Source organism: Entelurus aequoreus, linkage group LG25, assembly GCF_033978785.1.
Source record: "Entelurus aequoreus isolate RoL-2023_Sb linkage group LG25, RoL_Eaeq_v1.1, whole genome shotgun sequence".
Classification (NCBI taxonomy): Eukaryota; Metazoa; Chordata; class Actinopteri; order Syngnathiformes; family Syngnathidae; genus Entelurus; species Entelurus aequoreus.
Window position 1 is genome coordinate 8,975,941 of NC_084755.1, and position 25,635 is coordinate 9,001,575.

General features: G+C 37.6%; 3 protein-coding genes across 5 annotated transcripts in view; 2 read left to right on the forward strand and 1 right to left on the reverse strand.

The window, feature by feature from the left end:
* lmtk2 (lemur tyrosine kinase 2) overlaps window positions 1-3,378 on the reverse strand; it is a 41,360-nt gene extending 37,982 nt beyond the window's left edge. For 2 of the 3 annotated variants that reach the window (XM_062036852.1, XM_062036853.1), the window contains exon 1: window positions 2,875-3,378. In XM_062036852.1, the coding sequence (XP_061892836.1) occupies window positions 2,875-2,989 (115 nt within the window). In that variant the 5' untranslated portion in view covers window positions 2,990-3,378. The remainder of the gene's footprint in view (window positions 1-2,874) is intronic. The other variant, XM_062036854.1, reaches the window with a different exon arrangement.
* LOC133642583 (parvalbumin-2-like) overlaps window positions 1-25,635 on the forward strand; it is a 109,161-nt gene that overhangs the window by 69,086 nt on the left and 14,440 nt on the right. The gene's annotated exons all lie outside the window — the stretch shown is intronic.
* pvalb5 (parvalbumin 5) lies at window positions 2,886-22,500 on the forward strand. Its single transcript, XM_062036864.1, has 5 exons — window positions 2,886-3,033; window positions 9,362-9,444; window positions 13,617-13,749; window positions 13,907-14,016; window positions 22,319-22,500. Exons 2-5 carry the CDS (start codon window positions 9,384-9,386, stop codon window positions 22,339-22,341), a joined length of 327 nt encoding a protein of 108 aa, XP_061892848.1. The 5' UTR covers window positions 2,886-3,033; window positions 9,362-9,383; the 3' UTR covers window positions 22,342-22,500.

Consider the following 25,635-nt stretch of genomic DNA (forward strand, 5'->3'; position numbering starts at 1 on the left):
AAATCAGTGACTTCTGCTGTATCCATAATACGCCGATAGGGAGAAGTTTTCATTTACACCAGTGGCTCTTAGCCTTGTTGGAGGTATCGAACCCCACCAGTTTCATATGCGCATTCACCGAACCCTTCTTTAGTGAAAAATAAAATGTTTTTTTTTCTTCAAATTCAAGACAGTTATATGTTTATGGTAACACTTTAGTATGGGGAACATATTCTAAGTAACAAAGACTTAATTTAGAGTTATTTGGTTAGGGTTAGAGGGTTAGGGCCAGGGTTATAATAAGGCCATGCCGAATAAGGCAATAATAAGTACTTAATAATGACTAGTTAAGAGCCAATATGTTACTAATTTGCATGTTAATAAGCAACTAATTAATGGTGAATATGTTCCCCATACTAAAGTGTTACCATGTTTTATTACTGGTGCACAAAATGAACCGTGCATGAACATCACCTTGTTCAAAGAACAAAACCAACACAGTGCATAAACTCACAACAAATTACACACCTGCAAATCAGTGTGACTTCTGCTGTTGCCGTATCCGTAATACGCAGATAGGGAGAAGTTTTTATTTACACGATGAGTCGGGTGTGTCTTGACCTCCGCCGAACCCGACTCACCAAACCCCTAGGGTTCAATCGAACCCAGGTTAAGAACCACTGATTTACACGATGAGTCGGATGTGTCTCGCCCTCCGCGGCGGAGTGTCCGCCGAACCCCTGAGGCCAACTCACCGAACCCCTAGGGTTCGATCGAACCCTGGTTAAGAACCACTGACTTAGAATATGTTCCCCTAGTGTCCAAAAAACTCTAAATTAAGTCTTTGTTACTTAGAATATGTTCCCCATACTAAAGTGTTACCAAAAACATATAACTTTGTCTCGAATTTGAAAAAAAACATTTTATTTTTCACTAAAGAAGGGTTCGGTGAATGCGCATATGAAACTGGTGGGGTTCGGTACCTCCAACAAGGTTAAAGGCCTACTGAAACCCACTGCTACCGACCACGCAGTCTGATAGTTTATACATCAATGATGAAATCTTAACATTGCAACACATGCCAATACGGCCGGGTTAGCTTACTAAAGTGCAATTTTAAATTTTGTGCCGAAATATCCTGCTGAAAACGTTTCGGTATGATGACGCCTGCGAGTGACGTCACGGATTGTAGAGGACATTTTGGGACAGCATGGTGGCCAGCTATTAAGTCGCCTGTTTTCATCGCAAAATTCCACAGTATTCTGGACATCTGTGTTGGTGAATCTTTTGCAATTTGTTTAATGAACAATGGAGACAGCAAAGAAGAAAGCTGTAGGTGGGAAGCGGTGTATTGCGGCCGACTGCAGCAACACAAACACAGCCGGTGTTTCATTGTTTACATTCCCGAAAGATGACAGTCAAGCTTTACCATTGGCCTGTGGAGAACTGGGACAACTGAGACTCTTACCAGGAGGACTTTGAGTTGGATACGCAGACGCGGTACCGTGAGTACCCAGCTGCGGCTTCCAAACATTTGATCGCTTGCCCGTACGTGCGTGCCGCTATGTGCATGTCACGTACGTAACTTTGGGGACTTTGGGGAAATATATGTGCTGTATGAACTTTGGGGAGGTGAACGATACTTTGGGCTGTGGTATTGAGTGTGTTGTGCAGGTATTTGAGTTGTATTGGCGGGTTATATGGACGGGAGGGGGGAGGTGTTTGTTATGCGGGATTAATTTGTGGCATATTAAATATAAGCCTGGTTGTGTTGTGGCTAATAGAGTATATATATGTCTTGTGTTTATTTACTGTTTTAGTCATTCCCAGCTGAATATCAGGTCCCACCCGCCTCTCACAGCATCTTCCCTATCTGAATCGCTCCCACTGCCCTCTAGTCCTTCACTCTCACTTTCCTCATCCACAAATCTTTCATCCTCGCTCACATAATGGGGAAATCGTCGCTTTCTCGGTCCGAATCGCTCTCGCTGCTGGTGGCCATGATTGTAAACAATGTGCAGATGTGAGGAGCTCCACAACCGGTGACGTCACGCTACTTCCGGTACAGGCAAGGCCTTTTTATCAGCGACCAAAAGTTGCGAACTTTATCGCCGATGTTCTCTACTAAATCCTTTCAGCAAAAATATGGCAATATCGCGAAATGATCAAGTATGACACATAGAATGGACCCGCTATCCCCGTTTAAATAAGAAAATCGCATTTCAGTAGGCCTTTAAGAACCACTGCTGTAGTGTAATGCCCGCAGCTAAAAGCAACTGCGTGAGAACGTATACTCGAATATCACGATATAGTCATTTTCTATATCGCACAGAGACAAACCCGCGATATATCGCGTATATCGATATATCGCCCAGCCCTATATCGAGATATCAAAAATAGGCCATATCGCCCAGCCCTACTCTATCACAAAAAAATAATTGTAGAAATGATTGGATTTAAGTGGACCCCGACTTAAACAAGTTGAAAAACTTATTCGGGTGTTACCATTTAGTGGTAAATTGTACGGAATATGTACTTCACTGTGCAACCTACTAATAAAAGCCTCAATCAATCAATGGAAACTCAAGACAGCCATGACATTATGTTCTTTACAAGTGTATGTCAACTTTTGACCACGACTTTATGTCATAAATGCCAACGGTCAGCATGTGCGTAGCAGCAATGAATACACTTATATAGGAATGCCGGAAGTGGTGTATTGTCAAGTCGATACCAGCTTAAAATCAACACGTGTTTATGACATAGCAGTCTTTATTGGGCAATAGGTACCTTGCCTTGTTAAAGCACTAATGCTAATGCTACGAGCTAACGCAGCTAAACAGATTGTCTCATATTTAGTGACCACAACGTGTAGTCGACATGAATTCACCTCACCTGTGGTCTCACCTGTGCTGTGGCGGAAGTGAAGAGGCGCTCCTTCAGCCAGCCAGCACGCCGACAGAAAGATGACATTGCCCAGCAACACCACACACCCAGGACGGCTCTTCATCTTCCCGTCTTAGCCAGCGAGCAGCTAGACTGTGCCGAGTTATGGTAAAAACAATAAACGGTAGAGTTGCGTTTCAACCATTTGTTAATATTACACATTTAAGATGCATTATTTGACGGTTCAGCCGTCCAGTTAGCCCGCTAGCTTCGGCTAGCATGTCACCGACAACGGTCTTAAGCTAGCTAGACGACAACAAACACGGCTCGGAAAAAACGCCATTCCGACAAAAAGGGGGCGAGCGCCGTTGCCGGTTTTGTCATATTAGCTTAATACCCCCGTCTTTTTTAACGTTATTCAAACAAGTGCCGTATTAAAATCTAACCGGACTATTACGAAGCGCCATGTTTCCTTCTCGACGTCAAAACACGAAATCAGGCGTTCACCGCCCGGGACGTGATTGACAGGCGGCATAGCCAATCAGCGTAGGGGATACTGGCACGTTAGGACACTTACAACCAATCAAACGCGACGAATTATTTGCCATAGAAACCCGTTCATTTGTCATGAACGCTAAGAGTTTACATTATAATGTATTGTAGACGCACACACACACAAAAATAATAATAAATATAATTTTAAAAAATTATAATAATAATACATTTTATTTGGTATAGCGCTTTTCAGAGTACTCAAAGACGCTTTGCAGGATAAAAAATTATAACAGTTCAAAGTAATAATATAAAATACAGGAAATATAAAAGCAGTACATTGTAAAATACATAATACTGGACACTTACAAGACAGGACATTACAAGACACAGAACACTAATCACCTTGTGTGGTGTTCGGGTATTTCATTTTTTATTAAAAGAAAAATGATACAATTACTTAATTTTTCAAACTGAGACTCACTGACTTTGGGTCATTTTCTGTGACGAACATATATCAGAATACATATTTAATGACCCCACACCATACACCCCCCCCCCCCCCCTACACATTTCTATTACATATAAGATGTCCGGTCCTCTGGACCCGGGTCTAATAGAAGTGTGGAAATTGATGTTCTGTGTACCACAAGCACCCCCCCACACACACACAGCAGGCCTAGACAGGAGGAGGACAGCGCTGAGAACATCAGAGGGTCAAATGTGCGAGAAAATGAGAGCAGACAGTGTTGACAATGTTGCAACCTTGTGTGGGAACCGCAGGTGCAGAAACACAACAGAAGAATCCCTGTGGGATGCAGAAACTGGCAGAGAAATTTTCCGTGCAACGTTCATATTGTCGTTTCTCATCCAGCGTTTGTGGGTCTGATGGACCCGTTGCATTTTGTGGCTTTTAATGGCTCACAATCGAACACTTTTATGTTAAAATACTGAACAGATGTTTATTGGGATAAGGTAAACATCTGTTCAGACCCACAAACGCTGGCTGAGTAACAACAATATGAACATCACACAAGGGTTAAAAGCAGATCTGAAGAGGTGTGTTTTGAGAAGGCTTTTGAAGGTAGGAAGGTCTGAGCGGTCACGGATGGGATTGGGGAGAGAGTTCCAGAGAAGGCTCTATCCCCCATTGTCCGGAGCTTGGTTATGAGTGGTGGGGAGAGGAGGTTGGCATCAGAAGAGCGTAGGCTGCATGAAGGGGTATGGTGGTGAAGCAGGTTGGTGAGGTAGCAGGGGGCCCGGTTGTGGGTGAGGAGGAGGATTTTAAAGTGGAACCGGTGAAGAACGGGGAGCCAGTGGAGTTTCTGAAGGACTGGGGTGATATGCTCACGGGAGCGGGTGTGGGTGAGCAAGCGGGCGGCAGAGTTTTGCTTGTCTTGTTAGTGTCTACAATTGCAGTGGCCTTGTGGTTAGAGAGTCCGCCCTGAGATCGGTAGGTCGTGAGTTCAAACCCCCGGCCGAGTCATACCAAAGACTATATTAATGGGACCCATTACCTCCCTGCTTGGCACTCAGCATCAAGGGTTGGAATAGGGGGTTAAATCCCCAAAAATGATTCCCGGATGCGGCCACCGCTGCTGCTCACTGCTCCCTTCACCTCCCAGGGGGGTGATCAAGGGTGAGGGGTCAAATGCAGAGAATAATTTCGTGTGTGACAATCATTGGTACTTTAACTTTAAATGTTTAACTAATCATGTCATTTGAAGGGCGATTATTGTAGAAATGTAATGTTTTCTGTTTATACACATGCGTAGGCAAGGAAAGGGAATTTTATTTATAGAGCACAATTACAAAGCAATTTAATGTGCTTTACGGAAAATTACAAGACGGCCAAAAATCATAAAAATACTCATAATTCCACTCACGGCATCCTTTTCTACTTTGCATCAGTCCACCTTTGATGAGCTCGGGCCCAGCGAAGCGGACGGCGTTTCTGGGTGCTGTTGATAAATCGCGTGAAGCGCTTTGAGTCTCCGGAGAAAAAGCACTATATTTGTCATATGCACAATTAAATATAAAAAAATTCAGCTTGGATTTGAGCATTGCTAACGTTGAGGCCTGTCTCACATCTCCTGGAAGACTATTGCAGATTTTAGGAGCATAAAACTGGAACGTAGCCTCGCCATGTTCAGGGAGACAACTCCCTGAGGTTCTCAGAGCTGGAGATGGTTCACATGGTTCTATCATGTCAGAGATGTACTTCGGGACATGATCATGAAAATACTTGTGCACAAGTAGAGATGTTGTAAAGTCTACTCTCTGAGCAACAGGAAGCCAGTGCAGTGACCTAACCACTCGACTAATGTGGTCATATTTCCTGGTTCTAGTCGGGTCTCCAGCAGCAACATTCTTCATGTCCTGCAAATACTGTAAAACAAATACTAAGAGCAGCCAATGTTTGCTTTGCAAGTCAAGTAACCTAGGTTTAAACATCCTTACTGTTCTCTTGCTTACTAATTCATTGCAATAGTACACCTTTTAGGATTTGAAGGATTCCATGTTTAAATACTACAAAGCCCAAAAGCAGTGAAGTTGGCACGTTGTGTAAATGGTAAATAAAAACAGAATACAATGATTTGCAAATCCTTTTCAACGTATATTCAATTGAATAGACTGCAAAGACAACATATTTAATGTTCACACTGAGAAACTTGTTTTTTTTTGCAAATAATCAATAACTTAAAATTTAATCGCCGCAACACATTGCAAAAAAGTTGTCACAGGGGCATTTTTACCACTGTGCTACATGGCCTTTCCTTTTAACAACACTCAGTAAACGTTTGGGAACTGAGGAGACACATTTTTGAAGCTTTTCAGGTGGAATTCTTTCCCATTCTTGCTTGATGTACAGCTTAAGTTGTTCAACAGTCCGGGGTCTCCGTTGTGGTATTTTAAGCTTCCTATTGCACCACACATATTCAATGGGAGACAGGTCTGGACTACAAGCAGACCAGTCTAGTACCCGCACTCTTACTATGAAGCCACGCTGTTGTAACACGTGGCTTGGCATTGTCTTACTGAAATAAGCAGGGGCGTCCATGATAACGTTGCTTGGATGGCAACATATGTTGCTCCAAAGCCTTTATGTACCTTTCAGCATTAATGGTGCCTTCACAGATGTGTAAGTTACCCATGTCTTGGGCACTAATACACCCCCATACCATCACAGATGCTGGCTTTTACACTTTGCACCTAGAACAATCCGGATGGTTAATTTCCTCTTCGTTCCAGAGGACACGACGTCCACGGTTTACAAAAACAATTTGAAATGTGGACTCGTCAGACCACAGAACACTTTTCCACTTTGCATCAGTCCATTTTAGATGAGCTCGGGCCCAGCGAAGCCGGCGGCGTTTCTGGGTGTTGTTGATAAATGGCATCTGCTTTGCATAGTAGAGTTTTAACTTGCACTTACAGATGTAGCAACAAACTGTAGTTACTGACAGGGGTTTTCTGAAGTGTTCCTGAGCCCATGTGGTGATATCCTTTACACACTGATGTCGCTTTTTGATGCAGTACCGCCTGAGGGATCGACGGTCCGTAATATCATCGCTTACGTGCAGTGATTTCTCCTGATTCTCTGAACCTTTTGATGATATTACAAAGCGCAGATGGTGAAATCCCTAAATTCCTTGCAATAGCTGGTTGAGAAATGTTGTTCTTAAATTGTTGGACAATTTGCTCACGCATTTGTTGACAAAGTGGTGACCCTCGCCCCGTCCTTGTTTGTGTATGACTGAGCATTTCATGGAAGATGCTTTTATACCCAATCATGGCACCCACCTGTTCCCAATTAGCCTGTTCACCTGTGGGATGTTCCAAATAAGTGTTCGATGAGCATTCCTCGACTTTGCCAGTCTTTTTTGCCACCTGTGCCAGCTTTTTTGAAACATTTTGCAGGCATCAAATTCCAAATGAGCTAATATTTGCAAAAAATAAAGTTTTGAACGTTAAGTATCTTGTCTTTGCAGTCTATTCAATTGAATATAAGTTGAAAAGGATTAGCAAATCATTGTATTCTGTTTTTATTTACCATTTACACAACGTGACAACTTCACCGGTTTTGGGTTTTCTACTAAAATGCACCATTTTGCATACTATATAACAAAATATTGGACATTCCTGATGAGAAATGTATTTTAGTTCCTTGGTATCCTCCATCCCAACCACACTTTGCATGATTTAAAAATATGAAGAGGCTTCCTGAATACAATACGTGTTATTTAAAGAAGATTGCACCTGACACACAAAATGGTCTCCATTCCTGAAAGTTTGTAAAAAAAAAAAAAAAACAGAGTGAGGAAATTATCTGCTCCGATTAACTGATGAAGAAGGACGAGCAGAGGGAGGAGGAGGATGCATTCAGTGGTGATGGGATGGGAGGGTGTGGGGACTTTCCTTGGGTTTGATGACAAGCCGCGTCAGGTTTAGTCCTTGCACAGAGCATCACAGATCTCCGAAGAGAGTGTTGGGAGTAACTTGGAGGTGCAAAGAATAGACAACAGCAAAGGCAAAAACAGGTGAGTCGCTCTTTTTTGGAACAAATCAAGGCTTGTGAGATGAATCAACGTGTTTGCAGCTAATTGTTTATGTTCTAAAGCAGTGTTTTTCAACTAGTGAGATACAGTCTGGTGTGCCGTGGGAGATTATATAATCGCACCTATTTGGGTTAAAAATATTTGTTGCAAACCAGTAATTATAGTCTGCAAATGATGTGTTGTTGTTGAGTGTCGGTGCTGTCTAAAGCTCGGCAGAGTAACCGTGTAATACTCTTCCATATCAGTAGGTGGCAGCCGGTAGCTAATTGCTTTGTAGATGTCGGAAACAGCAGGAGGCAGCGTGCAGGTAAAAAGGGTATCTAATGCTTTAACCAAAAATAAACAAAAGGTGAGTGCCCCTAAGAAAAGGCATGGAAGCTTAGGGAAGGCTATGCAGAACCAAACTAAAACTAAACTGGCTACAAAGTAAACAAAAACAGCATGCTGGACGACAGCAAAGACTTACTGTGGAGCAAAGACAATGTACATCCGCACATGATATGACAGTCAACAATGTCCCCACAAAGAAGGATAAAAACAACTGAACTATTCTTGATTGCTAAAACAAAGTTGATGCGGGAAATATCGCTCAAAAGAAGACATTAAACTGCTACAGGAAAATACCGAAAAAAGAGAAAAAGCCACCAAAATAGCAAAAAAGTCGAAATAAGTCACGGCGTGATGTGACAGGTGGTGACAGTACACCTACTTTGAGACAAGAGCTATATTGATGCATGATTGGTTATGGTTTAAAGTCGTATCCAACATTTGCGAAAAACAACTTTTTACTGTCAACTGAGTTTCGTTTTTTAATGATTTTTACTGGTGCTGTGCCTCCACATTTTTTTTTTTTTTTTTTTTTTGACATCCATAATCAGACATTCCTATCCATTACATCATATTCACCCATCCATCCATCCATCCATCCATTTTCTACCGCTTGTCCCTTTTTTGGGATTGCGGGGGGTGCTGGAGCCTATCTCAGCTGCATTCACATACATCATATATCTGTCGTCTGCCCTAAATGTCAAAATATTTTTTGTTTATATCCCAACCATACCAACCCCCCCCCCCCCCCCAAAAGAAAGAAACAGCAAAAAAAAACAATAATATCTACAAATATATCAATTAAATAAATAAAAAATAAAATAAAATTACATTAATAATAATAATAATCAGAAATAAAATAGAAAAATATAAACAGATACATATATATACAGATTTTTTTCAACGCAAAAAATGTGCCTTGGCTCAAAAAAGGTTGAAAAACACTGTTCTAAAGGGATTTTAAAATTCACTTGAAAGGAAGGAAACATGGTAGTAGAAAACTGTGGTAAATGGTGGCTGAAAAAAATTCACATTTTCATAAAATTTGACAAATTCCAATTATTTAGGCCCCTTTGCAGACTTGTGACTCGGTGCGTGCATGTGCGTGTTCCCCTCAGGCGAGCGCACAAAGAGGAGAGCATGGCATTTGCAGGGATGCTGCGAGATCAGGACATCGCCGCTGCCGTGCGCTCGTGTCAAGGTGAGTCACTCTTTGGCCACTCGTGCGACGCCCAAAACCCGAGCCCGCACTGTTGCACGCTCATCAGGATCGCAGTACTGTGGGATGGCGATTACATGATGGAGCCCTCTCTGGTCCTATGCAGGAGGGTAAAGAGCTACACTGAAAAAAGTGAAATTAAGTAAGATGAAATATCTCAAATAAGGGTGATATTTGCTTATTTTCTGTCTGATAAGATAATTCTTCTCACTAAGCAGATTTTATGTTAGAGTGTTTTACTTGCTTTAAGGGTTTTGGTCCTAAATGATCTCAGTAAGATATTACGGCTTGTAGCTGACCTATATTGAGTAAAACATGCTTGAAACTAGAATATCAACTGTTGCAAAGCTGTGTCATCAACACTCACAAGTATAAAACTACTTTTTTAAAGTAATCATTTCTTATTTCAAGCATGAAAACAAAAAATCATTATTTTGACACAATTGTGTCTCATAATTAAAACGGATGACAGCCAAATGGACTTTGCTGTTTTATTTTCAATGAAACAATAGAAAATACGTACTCATATAGTAGTACAGTTGGCACAGTACAGTAAACTGACAGTTAATATTTAAACATTTGACATTTCTAACAATTTTGAACAGAAATAGTTCATGCACATTCAGATAAATTCCTCAAAATTACAATTAAAAAAAATTTGGCCGGGGGCCGGGCTATATATATGCGCACTAATTGACTGAAAGAGCATGCACTTGGCGCGATGATGTCATGTTATCAATGGAAAAATGCATTTTTAGACCATATGATTTGCCTGAGCGGCTAGGAGACCCCGAGAGTAACAAGCGGTTGCCTTGTTGAATTTCCATTAAGAACAATATATTACTTTTTAGTAGGGATGTCCGATAATATCGGCCTGCCGATATTATCGGCCGATAAATGCGTTAAAATGTAATATCGTACATTATCGGTATCGTTTTTGTAATTATCTGTATCGTTTTTTAAATTTTTTTAAATTTTTTAATTTTTATTAAATCAACATAAAAAACACAAGATACACTTACAGTTAGTGCACCAACCCAAAAAACCTTCCTCCCCCCATTTCTTTCTGTTATCAATATTCTGGTTCCTACATTATATATCAATATATATCAATACAGTCTGCAAGGGATACAGTCCGTAAGCACACATGATTGTGCGTGCTGCTGGTCCACTAATAGTACTAACCTTTAACAGTTAATTTTACTCATTTTCATAAATTACTAGTTTCTATGTAACTGTTTTTATATTGTTTTACTTTCTTTTGTATTCAAGAAAATGTTTTTAATTTATTTACCTTATTTTATTTTATTAAAAAAAACCTTATCTTCACCATACCTGGTTGTCCAAACTAGGCATAATAATGTGTTAATTCCACGACTGTATATATCGGTATCGGTTGATATCGGTATCGGTAATTAAAGAGTTGGACAATATCGGAATATCGGATATCTGCAAAAAGCCATTATCGGACATCCCTAGTTTTTAGTATAAGTTTGCTGGTTTCAAGAAATGTAATGCCGAGCGCATATCATTATGTCAAGATAATGGCACTAGCATTTACTTCATTTAAGAATATTTTTCAACATATTGAGCAAAAAGGTCTCTTTTTTTTGTACCATGACAAGTGCACCTGTTATTAGTGAGAATATACTTATTTTAAGGTATTTTTTGGGTTAATTGAGCTAATTTTACTTGTTTTGGAAAGTCTTGATAAGCCAAATGTTCTTGTTCTATTGGCAGATAATTTTGCTTAGTTCAAATAAAATACCACTAATTTTTTCTATATTTTTTGTTTTGTTTTTGAACACTGACTTTTTGCAGTGTAGGGAGTCTGCAGGTGCGTGACCCAGCAACATGTGACAACAGAAGTTAGTGTTAACGTAGATACAAACAATGCAGAGCAGCCCCATCGCATCCCAAAATTCTGCAATATTTATAAAGCGGTTATTTTTGCATGGAAGCTCAACGCGCCGCAATGAATGGTCTTTACTTCAGTAGCAGGGCTTGAAATGTAATGTTGTCACTGACTTTTTGCACTTTTTGACAGACTTATTTGTTTCAATTTGAGATGAAGACAGGGTGAATTTTCTCGTCTGCCCTTAAGCTTAAAATTGTTGTGAAAAGTGTTTTCTGAATGTATCTTCTAGTTGGAAATACACTATATTGCCAAAAGTATTTGGCCACCCATCCAAATGATGAGAATCAGGTGTCCTAATCACTAATCAGGTGTATAAAATCAAGCACTTAGGCAAAGAGACTGTTTCTACAAACATTTGTGAAAGAAGTCAGTGATTTCCAGCGTGGAACTGTCACAGGATGCCACCTGTGCAACAAATCCAGTCGGGAAATTTCCTCGCTCCTAAATATTCCAAAGTCAACTTTGTTATAAGAAATTGGGTGCAGTGGTGCAGCAAGGCCTTCTCTGCTGGCCGAACATAACTATAAATCACGATCATAGTTAAAGATAAAAGTAATTTCTAATTTAAATTCCCTAAATATATAAAAGTATTCATATTCTCTTCATGTCATACTACTATGTAAAGCACCAGTTTCATTGGCAGCAAAACAGGCCCAGAGCATAATACTACCACCACCATGCTTGACGGTAGGCGTGGTGTTCCTGGGATTAAAGGCATTACCTTTTCTCCTCCAAACATATTGCTGGGTATTGTGGCCAAACAGCTCCATTTTTGTTTCATCTGACCACAGAACTTTCCTCCAGAACAGGCCTGGCCCTAACCAATCTGGCGCCCTAGGCAAGATTTTAGGTGGCGCCCCCCCCCCCCCCACATCGGCAGTGAAGTGTATATACTCACAAGAAACAGAATAGCTTTGTCTTTGACCTTTTTCTTTTACTTAAAGAAAGCAAATTAACATATTATATGAGAATGTTATGTTATGATTATCTTTAACCGAATCACAGCAGTGCTCAAATTAAAAAACAGCATTCCCTCTCATTTGATATTGCTTAATTAACATTAATGATGTGCACTTTAACAACTAGGCTTACAACTATACCTAATATATAAAGGGGTGGAAAAGTGACTATTACCTGCAGAGCAAACATTAGCTAACCAGAAGGCAATAACAATGTCAACAAAAAACATCTGCTTAAAAGATCTAATACTAATGTCCCTGAGGAATGTAAGGTGGGAGTACTGTAATTACCTAATGTTACATTATTTTCCATAACAATTAGCCCCCTCCACAATATTAACCCAACGTTAAAACAGAACTAGCTATTTATTGATTAGCAATTGCCGAATCATGTAACATTAGTTTAATGCTAAAAAGCCAGGTTACTATCACAGACAAATAATTTCATGTCGGCTAACGTTACCTACCTGCTACCTCTGTCTTTTTCTCGTTTCTCCTCTTCTTTTCTCTTTTTTCTTCCCTGGGCACCTGACAGTTTTGGCCGTTTTGACATCTTGTGTTGATTTTTTTGATGTGGTGACGTCCAAAAAGAGTCATGATACGGGAAGGGAGGGGGCGCACCGTGCGGTGCGCAATGCTGTGGCAAATAATATTCCTATTAAATAGGCTTTACTTTGCATTTTAATTAACGTGGGATTATTTTTTGTATTTAGAAATAATAGTACCAACTTTTTATTTCTTTTTTTTTTTTTCTCCAACATTTGTGGCACTGGCGTGGCGCCCCCTGATGGACGGCGCCCTTAGCATTTGCCTATACGGCCTATGCCACGGGCTGGCCCTGCTCCAGAAGGTCTTATCTTTGTCCGTGTGATGTCAGATGAAAGAAAAATTGAGCTGTACAGTAGTATGACATGAAGAGAATATGAATACTTTTAGATATTTAGGAAAATTAAATTAAAAAATTACTTTTATCTTTAATTATGATCATGATTTGTAGTTATGTTAGGCCAGCAGAGAAGGCCTTGCTGCACCACTGCATGTTAACATTTCCGTTTGCATTCACGCCTTGGGCAATGTTCATCTTGCTTTGTTTGTGTCAATGGTGTGATGACATAACCTTTAATGGTAAAAGACAGTGATGCACTACAGGCTGAATCTTAGTAAATGTCAAAGGTCGGAGAGTGAAAGTCTTCTGAGCGAATGAGTCAACGCCACATCTGTCCGGGCCGCTTTAAGATATTCACACTGATTGGCTTTTTATATGTAATCATACGCAGCTCCGGGCACCTTCAACTACAAAACCTTCTTTGCACAAGTGGGACTGGCCGACTTATCCCAGGCAAACTGGAGAAAAATGTTCACAGTCTTGGACCAGGACAGGAGTGGATTCATTGAGGAGGAGGAGCTAAGGCAAGTGTGGACGCATGAGTGGCTTAAGGGCTTAGATAAGCATGGTACAGATAAATGCATTGACTAAAACACGGCCTAAGGGAGGGATTAAGATGGATATGAAACAGAAAATTCCAACGGGTTCCATAGTTGATTTATTTTTGTTCCCCCCCGTCAGACTATTCCTTCAGAATTTCTCTCCCGGTGCAAGAGAGCTGACTGTGGCTGAAACCAGGACTATGATGGCTGCAGGAGATAGAGACGGTGATGGCAAGATTGGAATAGAAGGTTTGTAAATGTGAAGAAAGTGTAACTTGTTAAGGCCTCGTAAAGATTCATGGAATTCGAGGATTTTTTTGGTAATGTTTGCACAATTTTGCTGTAAATAAAGGGAATTTGTTTTTTTTTGCAGCTAAATGTGGCCAGCAGTAAAAAGTTCTTAATAAATAGTAAGACAAGGGAAAAAAAAATATATATTTAAAAAAACAATTTTTTTACATGCCTCACCTGCTTTTGCCCTATACAGTTTCTATTAACTAGTCAAATTACTGGAGAAAATATATAACTAGGAAAAAAATATAATGTTATGGTTAAATCAATATATTTAAATAAATATTTTACAATATTTCTATTAAATGGCTAGGAAAATCAAATTGATTGTTTTGGCTGCTTTTGCCCCATAAAGACACAACTAAAACATACAACCACAAAAAAAAAAAAAAAAAAAAAATATATATATATATATATATATATATATATATATATATATATATATATATATATATATATATATATATATATATATATATATATATATATATATATATATATATATATATATATATATATATATATATATATATATTAGGGCTGGGAATCTTTGGGTGTCCCACGATTCGATTCAGAATCGATTCTTGGGGTCACGATTCGATTCAGAATCGATTTTTTTCAATTCAACACGATTCTCGATTCAAAAACGATTTTTTTTTTTTTTTTTTTTTTTTATGAAAACAATACACAACAATACCATAATAATGCAATACAATTTCAAAACAAAACCCGACCCAGCAACATTCAGAATAGCAATAAACAGAGCAATTGAGAGCTATCGAGGACACACAAACATGACACTGAACAATCTAAAAGTAGTGAGACAAAAATGAATATTATCAACAACAGTATCAATATTAGTAACAATTTCAACATAGCAGTGATTAATAATCCCTCATTGATATTATCATTACAAACATTAATAAAAAAAAAAAAGAAAAAAAAAAAGAACAATAGTGTCACAGTGGCTTACACTTGCATCGCATCTCATAAACTAAATGTCTAATGATAATGTCAATGAGGGATTTTTAATCACTGCTATGTTGAAATTTTAACTAATATTGATACTGTTGTTGATAATATTCATTTTTGTTTCACTACTTTTGGTTTGTTCTGTGTCGTGTTTGTGTCTCCTCTCAATTGCTCTGTTTATTGCAGTTCTGAGTGTTGCTGGGTCGGGTTTGGTTTTGGAATTGGATTGCATTTTTATGGTATTGCTGTGTATTGTTTTGTTGAATTGATTAATTAAAAAATAAATAAATAAATAAAAATTATTTTTTTAAAAATCAACAAAAAAAAAAATAGATTTTTTAAAAATGAGAATCGATTCTGAATCGCACAACGTGAGAATCGCGATTCGAATTCGAATCGATTTTTCCCCACACCCCTAATATATATATATATATATATATATATATATATATATATATATATATATATATATATATATATATATATATATATATATATATATATATATATATATACATATATATATATATACATATATATATGTATATATATATATATATATATATATATATATATATATATATATACATATATATATATATACATATATATATGTATATATATATATATATATATATATATATATACACATATATATGTATATATATATATATATATATATATATATATATATATATATATATATATACACATATATATATATATATATATATATATATATATATATATATATATATATATATATATATATATATATATATATATATATACACATATATATATATATATATATATATATATATATACCGGTATATATATATATATATATATATATATATATATATATATATATATATATATATATATATATATATATATATATATATATATATATATATATATATATATATATATATATATATACCGGTATATATATATATATATATATATATATATATATATATATATATATATATATATATATATATATATATATATATATATATATATATATATATATATATATATATATATATAATTTAGGTTAAATAATTTTTTAAAAATTATTATAGTCTTTTTTTTTGCTATGCTTGGCTGTAACAACACAGCACACTAGCTGGTGGTGCTCAATACACTCTGACAGGTAGCCTACTTTAGTTCCGTTTTGTAGTTCTGTTTTAGTGTCCTCAAAAATCCAAACATTCAAAAGGCAAGATTGAAGTTTATGCATGTTTTAAATAAAAGTAACGTCAATAGATTTTTAAGACCTTTCAAAATCGTATTTAAGACCTTTCATGCGATTTTAGGAGAATTTTAGACATTTTAAGGCCTTAAATTAAAATGATTGGATTAAAGACTTTTTTAGACCTTTTAAGACCCCGTTGATACCCTGTTAATGCTGAGGGACCATGGAAAATGAAAACCCATCCATCCATCCATTTTCTTCCTCTTATCTGAGGTCGGGTCGCGGGGGCAGCAGCCTAAGCAGGGAAGCCCAGACTTTCCTCTCCCCAGCCACTTTGTCCAGCTCCTCCCGGGGGATCCCGAGGCGTTCCCAGGACAGCCGGGAGAGATAGTCTTCCCAACGTGTCCTGGGTCTTCCCCGTGGCCTCCTACCGGTCGGACGTGCCCTAAACACATCCCTAGAGAACCCAATTTTTATTTCTCCTTCCCCTTTTCTTACAATTTGTGTGCGTTTTAATACGTAGATGGAATGATTGGGGGCAGCATGGTGGAAGAGGGGTTGGTGCGTCTGCCTCACAATACGAAGGTCTTGGGTTCGATCCTGCGCTCGGGATCTTTCTGTGTGGAGTTTGCATGTTCTCCCCGTGACTGCGTGGGTTCCCTCCGGCTTCCTCCCACCTCCAAAGACATGCACCTGGGGATAAGTTGATTGGCAACACTAAATTGTCCCTAGTGTGTGAATGTTGTCTGTCTATCTGTGTTGGCCCTGCGATGAGGTGGCGACTTGTCCAGGGTGTATCCCGCCTTCCGCCCCGAATGCAGCTGAGATAGGCTCCAGCAACCCCGCAACCCCAAACGGGACAAGCGGTAGAAAATGGATGGATGGATGGATGGATGGAATGATTGGTAGATAACTGTAGTAATATGACTAGCAGATAAGAGGGGCCAGGGGAAGTGTATAAAAATGACTAATGCAGGAGAACTAAGCAAAATGTCAATAGCCCCTTTAAATATTTTTAATTCATGCCTCACCCCTTTAATTTTGTGGATATTTGTTGGTAATTTTGCTCCATATAAATTAAAATAATTAGTTTATTATTTGTTTTAATAATTAAAAAAAGAAAAAAATAATAATTTATTTTTTAAATAAATTTGCTTCATCTAAATATGGTCAGCAGATAAGGGGGCCAGAAGGAGTCAATAAAAGTTCCTAAAAGTGAGGGACAATCAAAAACTAAAAAAAAAAAAATAATCCCCCTATCTTTAATTTGTATTTTACAATTTCTATGACATTTTTGGTAGATTTAATAAATACATTTATTGATTGGTGGATAATTTTCTAAAAATGGCCAGCAAGTAAGAGGGGCCAGAGGGAGTGTATAAAAGTTCTTAAGGAGAACTAAGGAAAATGTAAGGAAAATAAACAACTAGAGATATCCGATAATATCGGTCTGCCGATATCATCGGCCGATAAATGCTTTAAAATGTAATATCGGAAATGATCGTATCTGTTTTTTTATTATCGGTATGGTTTTTTAAATTTATTTTTTATTTTTTATTTTTATTAAATCAACATAAAAAAACACAAGATACACTTACAATTAGTGCACCAACCTCAAAAACCTCCCTCCCCCATTCACACTCATTCACACAAAAGGGTTGTTTCTTTTTGTTATTAATATTCTGGTTCCTACATTATATATCAATGTATATCAATACAGTCTGCAAGGGATACAGTCCGTAAGCACACATGATTGTGCGTGCTGCTGGTCCACTAATAGTACTAACCTTTAACAGTTAATTTTACTCATTTTCATTAATTATTAGTTTCAATGTAACTGTTTTTATATTGTTTTACTTTCTTTTTTATTCAAGAAAATGTTTTTAATTTACTTATCTTATTTTATTTTATAAAATTTTTTTAAAAGTACCTTATCTTCACCATACCTGGTTGTCCAAATTAGGCATAATAATGTGTTAATTCCACGACTGTATATATCGGTATCGGTTGATATCGGTATCGGTAATTAAAGAGTTGGACAATATCGGAATATCGGATATCGGCAAAAAGCCATTATCGGACATCCCTAATTTTGATTCAATATTATGTTTTGAGCAATGACAGTTTGAAAGAAAAAAAACCAGCTTTGTTTTATTAGTCAACAATGCAACTTTTTCATAAAAAACACAAGCTACACTTACAATTACTGCACCAACACAAAAAACCTCCCTCCCCCATTTACACTCATTCACACAAAAGGGTTGTTTCTTTCTGTTATTAATATTCTGGTTCCTACATTATATATCAATATATATCAATACAGTCTGCAAGGGATACAGTCCGTAACCGCACATGATTGTGGGTGCTGCTGGTCCACTAATAGTACTAACCTTTAACAGTTAACTTTACTCATTTTCATTAATTACTAGTTTCTATGTAACTGTTTTTATATTGTTTTACTTTCTTTTTAATTTATTTATCTTTTTTTATTTTTTATTTTTTTTTAAAAAGGACCTTATCTTCACCATACCTGGTTGTCCAAATTAGGCATAATAATGTGTTAATTCCACGACTGTATATTTCGGTAGCGGTTAATATCGGTATCGGTTGATATCGGTATCGGTAATTAAGAATTGGAAAATATCGGGATATCGGCAAAAAAGCCATTATCGGACATCCCTATAAACAACCTCTTAAAGATGTTATATTCATGTTGCTCCAAATAAAGTGAATTACCTTTGCAACAGCTAAATATGGCCAGCAGATAAAAGGGGCCATAAGAAGTCAAAATTTCCTAACACTGAGGAGAAATAAAAAATGTAAGATTAAAAAAGACCCTTCTTGCCCCACCCCTTTTACAATTTTTGTTGACATTTTTAATTGAAATATTGATTGATTGGCAGTTCATTTTTCTAACATTACCAGCAGATAAGACGGCAAAGAGGGAGTCTACAAAAGTTCTGAATGTGAAAAAAATGAGAAAAATTACAATTGACTTTTTTCATGCGCCAACACTTTTATTTTGTTGAATGTTTTGGTATTTTTTTGCATAATATTCCCACATATAAATAGAAATGAAACCATGAGATATTTTCCAATTGTTTAGCTTTTCCCTGTATGAATGGTTTTGGCTAACATTTTATGCCAGATGCCCTTCCTGATGCAACACTGCCCGGTAATCGAACTTATGCCCTCTGCCTTGACAGGCAGAAGTGTGAACCAATACACCACCTGGGACAAAAAAATCATGTCCCTTTCACCGCAACTAAATATGGCCAGCTGGAAAGAGGAGCCACAGGGAGCTATCCACTATCTGGTGCTGAAATCATAGTCTATAAAAGTTCCTAATTATGAGGAACTATGGAAAATGTTGAAAAATATACAGTTGCGGTCAAAAGTTTACATACACTTGTAAACAACATAATGTAGTGGTTGTTTTGAGTTTCCAATTATTTCTACAACTCTCATTTTTTAGTGATTGAGTAAATTTTTGTTTCATCTGACCACAGAACTTTCTTCCAGAAGGTCTTATCTTTGTCCATGTGATGTCAGATGAAACAAAAAGTGAGCTGTTTGGCCACAATACCCAGCAATATGTTTGGAGGAGAAAAGGTGAGGCCTTTATCCCAGGATCACCAAGCCTACCGTCAAGCATGGTGGTGGTAGTATTATGCTCAGAGTCAGCAAGGCCTTCTCTGCTGGCCTAACATAACTAGAAATCATGATCATAATTAAAGATAAAAGTAATTTTGTATTTAATTTCCCTAAATATCTAAAAGTATTCATATTCTCTTCATGTCATACTACTATGTAAAGCACCATTTACTCTCTGTAAAGCATCAGTTCCATTGGCAGCAAAATACTACCACCACCATGCTTGACGGTAAGAATGGTGTTCCTGGGATTAAAGGCCTCACCTTTTCTCCTCCAAACATATTGCTGGGTATTGTGGCCAAACAGCTCAATTTTTGTTTCATTTGACGTCACATGGACAAAGATAAGACCGTCTGGAGGAAAGTTCTGTGGTCAGATGAAACAAAAAGTGAGCTGTTTGGCCACAATACCCAGCAATATGTTTGGAGGAGAAAAGGTGAGGCCTTTAATCCCAGGAACACCATACCTACCGTCAAACATGGTGGTGGTAGTATTATGCTCTGGGCCTGTTTTGCTGCCAATGGAACTGGTGCTTTACAGAGAGTAAATGGGACAATGAAAAAGGAGGATTACCTCCAAATTCTTCAGGACAACCTAAAATCATCAGCCCGGAGGTTGGGTCTTGGGCGCAGTTGGGTGTTCCAACAGGACAATGACCCCAAACACACGTCAAAAGTGGTAAAGGAATGGCTGAATCAGGCTAGAATTAAGCTTTTTGTCATGTCTTTGTGATCATGTTTTGTTTTAGTTATGTCCTGTTGGTTTAAGACTCTTTTTAGTTCCTGTTTACGCTCCATTGTTTTGGTTACCATGTCAACCCATTAGTTTTCACCTGGACTCACGCACCTGTTGTTAATCATGTGTCACTATTATTTAAGCCGATAGTTGCCAGGAAGTCAGCCTGGCGACATTACCTCTACTACTCATGCCTGTTCATAGTTTCATGCTCATGCTAATTTCATGCTCGGCTCATTCCACAGTAAATGTTGTTTGTTTTATGTTCATAGTTTTGCCTTTGTGCTAGTTTATTGTTTTCATAGCCAAGTTTGTTCTCCGCCTTGTGCGCGCCTTTTGTTTACACTTGTGTTAGTGTTAAATTAAATCATGTATCTACCTTCACGCCGTGTCCAGTCTGGTTCGCTTGCGTCTTGGGAAAACAATCCACGTAGTAATTTGCGTCGCCAAAGTCCACGTCTTGACAGTTTTAGAATGGCCTTCCCAAAGTCCTGACTTAAACGTGTGGACAATGCCGAAGAAACAAGTCCATGTCAGAAATCCAACACATTTAGCTGAACGGCAGCAATTTTGTCAAGAGGAGTGGTCAACAATTCAAGCAGAAGCTTGTGGATGGCTACCAAAAGTGCCTTATTGCAGTGAAACATGCCAAGGGACATGTAAGCAAATATTAACATTGCTGTATGTATACTTTTGACCCAGCACATTTGCTCACATTTTCATAATAAATTCATAAAAGAATCAAGAATGTTTTTTGTGACCAACAAGTATGTGCTCCAATCACTCTATCACAAAAAAATGGGAGTTGTATAAATGATTGTAAATTCAAGACAGCCATGACATTATGTTCTTTACAAGTGTATGTACATTTTTGACCACGACTGTATATTTAGATATGTCCCAACTAAACCTTTTAAAAATTTAATTTTTTTAATCAGCAAGTGTACATAAAAATAAAAAAAAATTGTGTAATTTTTGGTAATTTTTGCATCATTTTGAAAGAAATACATGTAAATAAATTACATACACTCCTGTTCAAAATTTTGGGGTCACATTGAAATGTCCTTATTTTTGAAGGAAAAGCACTGTACTTTTCAATGAAGATAACTTTAAACTAGTCTTAACTTGAAAGAAATACACTCTATACATTGCTAATGTGGTAAATGACTATTCTAGCTGCAAATGTCTGGTTTTTGGTGCAATATCTACATAGGTGTATAGAGGCCCATTTCCAGCAACTATCACTCCAGTGTTCTAATGGTACAATGTGTTTGCTCATTGGCTCAGAAGGCTAATTGATGATTAGAAAACCCTTGTGCAATCATGTTCACACATCTGAAAACAGTTTAGCTCGTTACAGAAGCTACAAAACTGACCTTCCTTGGAGCAGATTGAGTTTCTGGAGCATCACATTTGTGGGGTCAATCAAACGCTCAAAATGGCCAGAAAAAGAGAACTTTCATCTGAAACTCGACAGTCTATTCTTGTTGTTAGAAATGAAGGCTATTCCACAAAATTGTTTGGGTGACCCCAAACTTTTGAACGGTAGTGTACATGTAAATAAAGTACATACAGTAAATACTACAGTAACTATGACCTGGCATCAGAGGGAGCTATCCACTATCTAGTGCTGAAACTAAGCCAAACATGTTGTTTTTGAAATAACTATCAATGTCTTATTTTTCTTTGCAGAGTTCTGTGATCTGTTTAAATAAAGATACTAAACCTCAACGGCCATGACGGTCTGTCCCCGTTTTAAGGAACTGGATGAGATTCCTGACTTTCCCCCCATTGTTTCCATGCAAAGACCTCCTATGTTTTCAACTCGCCTGCCTGCCTGCTGCTCCTTGTTGGTTTGACATCAATATAATAAGCCCATGAGTGTTGAATCAATCATTAAAAAATGCATTATAAGATGACATTGTCTACTTTTTTTTTTATGACTGCACAAAACAAAATATAATTTGACTTAAATTACGTGTAGCGTTAAAATATGCGTACAGTTATGATTTACCTTTCTAGGACACAACAAATAATTTGGACAAAGTGACATATAGTAAGAGTTTTTCATCGTCCAAATACCTTCGCACTTACTGTATATGCTTGATGAAACTGAAATCAATATGTATACACAAACTATATATGCAAATTAAATCTAAATACATAGTTTTGGATGCCTCATTTTCACAGAATTTCACATTAATTTACATTTTGAATGTAAATTGCCTCTCTTAAACATCTATAAAGACATTCAATGAGGTCATAAGTACACATTTATCGGCTCCAGCAAAAACACAATAGGATAAGTTTGTTTAAAAACACCAAATATGTACCCATAAAAATCCAAATGTTATCTTCACGCCAAAACTAACTGTATTTTGCCTCCACAGAGACTCTCATACTGTGCTGTAAGTGGGTTAGGGTGAGCAAATCAAGCGCTCCTTATCTACTGGTGCTGTAACACTATCACATTGTTAAATGCAATAACCAAAATATTACAAGAAACCACGAGTACAAAACCCCAAACCAGTGAAGTTGTCACGTTGTGTAAATGGTAAATAAAAACAGAATACAATTAATTGCAAATCCTTTTCAACTTATATTCAATTGAATAGACTGCAAAGACAAGATATTTAATGTTCCAACTGAGAAACTTAATTTTTTTTGCAAATAATCATTAATTTAGAATTTAATGGCAGCAACACATTGCAAAAAAGTTGTCACAGGGGCATTTTTACCACTGTGTTACATGGCCTTTCCTTTTAACAACACTCATTAAACGTTTGGGAACTGAGGAGACACATTTTTGAAGATTTTCAGGTGGAATTATTTCCCATTCTTGCTTGATGTACAGCTTAAGTTGTTCAACAGTCTCCGTTGTGGTATTTTAGGCTTCATAATTCACCACTCTTTTTCAATGGGAGACCGATCTGGACTACAGGCAGGCCAGTCTAGTACCCGCACTCTTTTACTATGAAGCCACGCTGTTGTAACACGTGGCTTGGCATTGTCTTGCTGAAATAAGCAGGGGCGTCCATGAAAAAGACATCGCTTTGATGGCAACATATGTTGCTCCAAAACCTGTATGTACCTTTCAGCATTAATGGCGCCTTCACAGTTACCCATGTCTTGGGCACTAATACACCCCCATACTATCACAGATGCTGGCTTTTCAACTTTGCGCCTAGAACAATCCGGATGGTTTTTATCCTATGTCCAAAAGACAAAACGTCCACAGTTTCCAAAAACAATTATGAAATGTGGACTCGTCAGACCATAGAACACTATTCCACTTCGCACTAGTCCATCTTAAATGAGCTCGGGCCCAGCGAAGCCGGCGGCATTTCTGGGTGTTGTTGATAAATGGCATTCGCTTTGCATAGTAGAGTTTTAACTTGCACTTACAGATGTAGCGACCAACTGTAGTTACTGACAGTGGTTTTCTGAAGTGTTCCTGAGCCCAGGTGGTGATATCCTACACACTGATGTCGCTTTTTGATGCAGTATCGCCTGAGGGATCGAAGGTCTGTAATATCATCGCTTACGTGCAGTGATTTCTCCAGATTCTCTGAACCTTTTGATGATATTACGGACCGTAGATGGTGAAATCTCAAACTTCCTTGCATTAGCTGGTGGAGAATTGTTGTTCTTAAACTGTTGGACAATTTGCTCACACATTTGTTGACAAAGTGGTGACCCTCGCCCCCCATCCTTGTTTGTGAATGACTGAGCATTTCATGGAAGCTGCTTTTATACCCAATCATGGCACCCACCTGTTCCCAATTAGCCTGTTCACCTGTGGGATGTTCCAAATAAGTGTTTGATGAGCATTCCTCACCTTTCTCAGTCTTTTTTGCCACTTGTGTCAACTTTTTTGAAACATGTTGCAGTCATCAATCTCCAAATGAGCTAATATTTGCAAAAAGTAACAACGTTTTCCAGTTCGAACGTTAAATATCTTTTATTTGCAGTCTATTCAATCTTTGTCAATGTGATGTCAGATGAAACAAAAATTGAGCTGTTTGGCCACAATACCCAGCAATATGTTTGGAGTAGGGATGTCCGATAATGGCTTTTTGCCGATATCCGATATGCCGATATTGTCCAACTCTTTAATTACCGATACCGATATCAACCGATACCGATATCAACCGATATACACAATCGTGGAATTAACACATTATTATGCCTAATTTGGACAACCAGGTATGGTGAAGATAAGGTACTTTTTTAAAAAATGAATCAAATAAAATAAGATAAATAAATTAAAAACATTTTCTTGAATAAAAAAGAAAGTAAAACAATATACAAACAGTTACATAGAAACTAGTAATTAATGAAAATTTGTAAAATTAACTGTTAAAGGTTAGTATTATTAGTGGACCAGCTGCACGCACAATCATGTGTGCTTACGGACTGTATCCCTTGCAGACTGTATTGATATATATTGATATATAATGTAGGAACCAGAATATTAATAACAGAAAGAAACAACCCTTTTGTGTGAATGAGTGTAAATGGGGGAGGGAGGTTTTTTGAGTTGGTGCACTAATTGTAAGTGTATCTTGTGTTTTTTATGTGGATTTAATAAAAAAAATTAAAAAAAAAAAAAAAAACGATACTGATAATGAAAAAAACGATACCGATAATTTCCGATATTACATTTTAACGCATTTATCGGCCGATAATATCGGCAGACCGATATTATCGGACATCTCTAGTTTGGAGGAGAAAAGGTGAGGCCTTTCATCTCAGGAACAACTTCCCTACCGTCAAGCATGGTGGTGGTAGTATTATGCTCTGGGCCTGTTTTGCTGCCAATGGAACTGGTGCTTTACAGAGAGTAAATGGGACAATGAAAAAGGAGGATTACCTCCAAATTCTTCAGGACAACCTAAAATCATCAGCCCGGAGGTTGGGTCTTGGGCGCAGTTGGGTGTTCCAACAGGACAATGACCCCAAACACACATCAAAAGTGGTAAAGGAATGGCTAAACCAGGCTAGAATTA